The sequence below is a fragment of the Macrobrachium nipponense genome, chromosome 38 (assembly GCF_015104395.2).
Source record: "Macrobrachium nipponense isolate FS-2020 chromosome 38, ASM1510439v2, whole genome shotgun sequence".
Classification (NCBI taxonomy): domain Eukaryota; kingdom Metazoa; phylum Arthropoda; class Malacostraca; order Decapoda; family Palaemonidae; genus Macrobrachium; species Macrobrachium nipponense.
This window is the reverse complement of record NC_061098.1, coordinates 38,447,267-38,451,867: the sequence shown is the minus strand read 5'-3', so window position 1 is coordinate 38,451,867 and position 4,601 is coordinate 38,447,267. Positions and strand designations below refer to the sequence as shown.

The 4,601-nt window shown below is 36.0% G+C and overlaps 2 protein-coding genes across 2 annotated transcripts in view; one reads left to right on the top strand and one right to left on the bottom strand.

Annotated features, from left to right (window-relative positions):
• The window catches only part of LOC135209793 (uncharacterized), a 128,333-nt gene that overhangs the window by 37,342 nt on the left and 86,390 nt on the right, over positions 1 to 4,601 (bottom strand). The window lies entirely within an intron of this gene.
• Positions 2,804 to 4,601, top strand: part of LOC135209480 (uncharacterized) — a 42,106-nt gene continuing 40,308 nt past the window's right edge. Inside the window, exon 1 of the mRNA XM_064242134.1 lies at positions 2,804 to 3,013. Coding sequence (XP_064098204.1) covers positions 2,950 to 3,013 — 64 coding nt within the window. The 5' untranslated portion in view covers positions 2,804 to 2,949. The remainder of the gene's footprint in view (positions 3,014 to 4,601) is intronic.

The following is a 4,601-nucleotide window of genomic DNA, read 5'->3' as shown; positions in this document are numbered from 1 at the left end:
CTTGAAACAAAGCGGTCCACATGTCTAGAGCCCACTTTTATTTTTTAGCAATCCTTTCAGAAGAAATAATAAAGACTTCAGGGACGTATTCTTCATGAAACAGAGGAGCTTGAATTTCTGTCATATACACCGTGATATGGTTTTGTATTCCCAAATACTGAGCCCCGAATTTCTTTTAATATCAGTTATACTTCCAAAAAGCTGTCATGGCGGAGGTGGTCAGATTACAATTACAAATCTCCATGGGCAGACGTTACTCCGACGTTACTGTGGCTTCATATTTGTGGGTATACATATACATACATATACATCATACATACTACATACATACTATACATATATATTATATTATAATCTATATATATATATATATATATATATATATATATATAAATATATATATATATATATATATATATATAGTATATATATAGAGGAAGGATGGGGCATCTGGAAAGCCGTAGATTTAATATAAATAGGATGGAGAAAAGCCAGCGTAGCATCATACATGTATTTTCCAAATTTTCGAGACTGGGTCTCATCATCAGGGCTGTAAAATATCAAGATATACACAAATTAAAAAAGACTCAGTATTAATATTAAAATAAAAATGGAATAATATCAAAGTTAAATATAATAATTTAAAACATACTAAATATATATATATATATATATATATATATATATATATATATATATATATATATATATATATATATAATTAAAAGTGAAGAATGCTGAAGTTAGTACCTATCTCTATGGAGTTAAAAAACTGAGTGCCGTTGTCTGGTTTGGAAAGGAGGACGTCAACTATGCTATATATAGAATTGTGGAAGAAGTCTGACCATTTAATGGGGGCACAAGCTGTTTGATTGATAACAACTCCAAAACAGGGAAAGAATAGTCATTGGGCGCTTGGGTGACAATGTGAAAATCCTTATATGAAAATTATGTTTTACATTTATTACAATGTTCTCGTATGTTGGAAAATTCTAACGTTTTCAAAGTACATCCCGTGCGGTGACTGACTCCGAGATGAGAATCGATTCTGACTTTGAGCAATCTTTTGGTGGCTCCCACGTATTTCCCGATCTTACATTTCGGGCAAGTAAAGTAATATACCACCAAAGACCGCATCAAAGTCGGAAGCTTATCTTTGTGGGAGAACAAAGAACCCAGAGTTTTAGGATTTTTTGCTATCAACTTAAGATTCACAGCCGGAAAAGTTTTCTGAATGACTTTTTCTATTTGCACCTTAAATGCGTTGGACTGAATGAAAGGTATAGAGGTATATATTAATAATTTAGGCACGTTCGGTACAAGCTGACGTGGCTGAACTTTATCATTTAAAAAGTTATTGACATATTACAAGAATAAGGCTGGAGGATACGAATTGTTTTTAGAAAAACTGAAGTAAAAATTTAATTTCGCTATGGAAGTTATGCCAGCTGGAAGATAACGTATAAGCACGGTGTAACAGCGTGGAAATACTATTTAATTTAAATGTCATGGAACAACTGCTATAGAATATTATTAATATTAATACTGAGTCTTTTTTAATTTGTATATTTTGTATATTTTACAGCCCTGATGATGAGACCCAAAGTCTCGAAAATTTGGCAAATATATGTATGATGCTACGCTGGCTTTTCTCCATCCTATATATTATATATATATATATATATATATATATATATATATATATATATATATATATATATGTGTGTGTGTGTGTGTGTGTGTGTGTGTGTGTGTGTGTGTGTGTGTGTGTGTGTGCGCGCGTGTGTGTGTTGGAGTATGTGTGTGTGTATATGTGTGTGTAAAACTGATTCACGAAAATATAGAACGTGATGAATTTATAAATTTATATATTTACTCACAGGCTCGGTTCTACTTACTTGATACTGGACACGACACAGACTAACAGACAGACAGTGGGACAAACTTAAAGGGGATGGATATCACCTGTGAATGTCCATTCTCGGCCTTGAGCTGATGGTGCCCAGAAAACGAGAATTCTAACAATTCTGCAGAAAGTAATTTCAGTGAAGGTTGGCTATAAGGAGGAGAGAGACCCACATAGAAAGATAAAAAAACGTTCGCTGTGAAATATTCGGATTCAAACTTTAAAACATCATCTTCTTCATGTAAAACATACTAATTGAACAGGAGACTTTCACAATTAACTAGGAACAAAATGCTGCAGAGAATGTTGCCTTTGTTGCCGCGCCCTGCATCCTTCTCCAGTACAAAGGGCTTTTGTCTCTTCATCCTTCGATGACTCTTGATCAGGATTTCCCTTCGATGAGATCATTTCTCCTGCTCTCGCTTTAGCTTGCTTCAACAATGGAACCGAGTTTCTTTGTTGTTGTTATCATTAAGTAGATAAAGAATGCTATTCATATGGAACAAGCTCACCAAAAGGGCATTATATCTTCGCTCTAACTTCTGAAGGTCCAATTGCAAGACTTCCTCAATAATCGACGTAACCCATTTTTTTGTTAATTGTTTTTTAGTTCTCCAACCAAAGTGACCCAGTTTTTGATTCTCTGGAACATATCAAAACTTCAGCTATCAGCGCTAACACATTTTCAAGTCGTATCAAAATCTTTCAAGACCATTATCTCAGATTGTTAAAAACTGGGCTCTGACCCTTCGTCAAACTGAGGACGATTTGTAACCTGTGACATATTCGAGTATATTTCCTGTATATGATGACGTCAGGCTCAGTGGTCAGACCAATCACGAATGGCGGGAAGTCGTTACAGAAGCTCTGTGAAGCTCATCTCGAGAGTTTGCTTTCCCTCGTGCACAAGTATTGGAGTTTTCTTGTTCCCGGCGGGTTTTCGAAGTTTGAGCTCAGGAGTGCTAACGGAGGCCGAGTAAAGTTCCCTTGGAGATCTAGTGTCATTGTCAGGAAGACTTTGTCAGTCAGAACTCCCTCAGAAGATGGTACAGGTCTCTCGTCTACTCGTCATTCTGTTCCTAATCTCTCTGACCTCTGCTCAGTCAGGTGAGAGTCACTCACAAGTTCATCATTACCCTTTTGTATTTCTCCGTCTTAACATTTATTTAAAATAGCTTTAAAGCGATATATATATATATATATATATATATATATATATATATATATATATATATATATATATATATATATATATATATATATATATATACACGCACATATGCATACACACACACACAAATATATATATATATATAATATATATATATATATATATATATATATATATATATATATATATATTTCCGAATTTACTATATACCTTCAAAATACCTCTCTCTCTCTCTCTCTCTCTCTCTCTCTCTCTCTCTCTCTATGTTTCCCTGTCTCTCACTCTCTCGCTTTCTCTCACTCTGACGTGTTTGTGCATATATGTGTGTGCGTTATTGTCATGACATCTTCGGCGGGACCCGAGCGATACTCCTGCGTGTGGCATATTCTCTCCCGTTAGGATATCCTCCTGAGATATGGACCGTGGAGACTCTTGCTTATTTAGAAACATCATCGGCAGATTTGATGTACGAGATAACGTTTACTGCCACAGTCGTTCTTTAACGGATAAAGCACCACTGCAGAACATTTCCAAGACATTTCATACTCATATAGCGACTATAGAAGGTTCATCAGTCATACTCGGAAATCTATAGATGTATAATCTGCACAATGCACCTTAATCTCGCTACCGCTCCCTGGCTATCTGAATATGAAGGCCCCTCCTGCTCAATTCCTCTTAAAGTCCAACTTATCAACATTTTTAAAGTAGTCCTTTACTCCTCCCCCGTCATTTACACTAACAAATTCCCCACTCGTTCACCAGCCTGTCATTCTCCATTCTTTCCACATGACCAAACCATATCCAAGCTCTCTGATCCCCCTTTTCACCTATGCTAACCTTTTCACCACATCAACACATCTCTGAAATTCTCACTCTTAGTTTTTCTTGTCTCACACACAACACACAACTAGTTAATCTCAGAAGCTTCTATCTTTTTCCTTTCATTCGCATTCAACAACCCCACTTTACTTCCATGAAGATGGGTCGCTCATCAGCCCTTGACTCATAATCGCCATAGCTTCCATATCACACTCCGCATCTTTTCCCAGTCTTTTGCACACACCCTGCTAGCTTTTGCTTCACCTAATATGCGACTCACCTCTTCTCTTACCCTGCAGTTATCTGTCAAATTTACTGACAAATGCCTTTATAAATCAGTCACCTCCATTCTTCCTCAATTCTGACTTACAGTTAGTACTCTATGTTCCTGGTTTACATTTATAATCAAAACCTTCTGTTTGTTCACATATGCCCTCAACATTCTAAAATTTTCCAAACTCTCTCGGCATTGTCGTATCACTCACCTATTAAAAAATAAACAGCAATGGAGATATGACACGCTCCTGTCTGGCTCACTTTTACATCAAACCAGCCAATCTTCACTCTACATATTTTGGCACGTGCTTGTTTTCATTAAGGAAATTGTCAATTTTCTGAAAAACTTATCTTTTATACCACATCTCTCAGCACCTCACATGTTGTCTCTTTTGAGTCTGTCATCAACTTTTTCTAGGTCCCTGA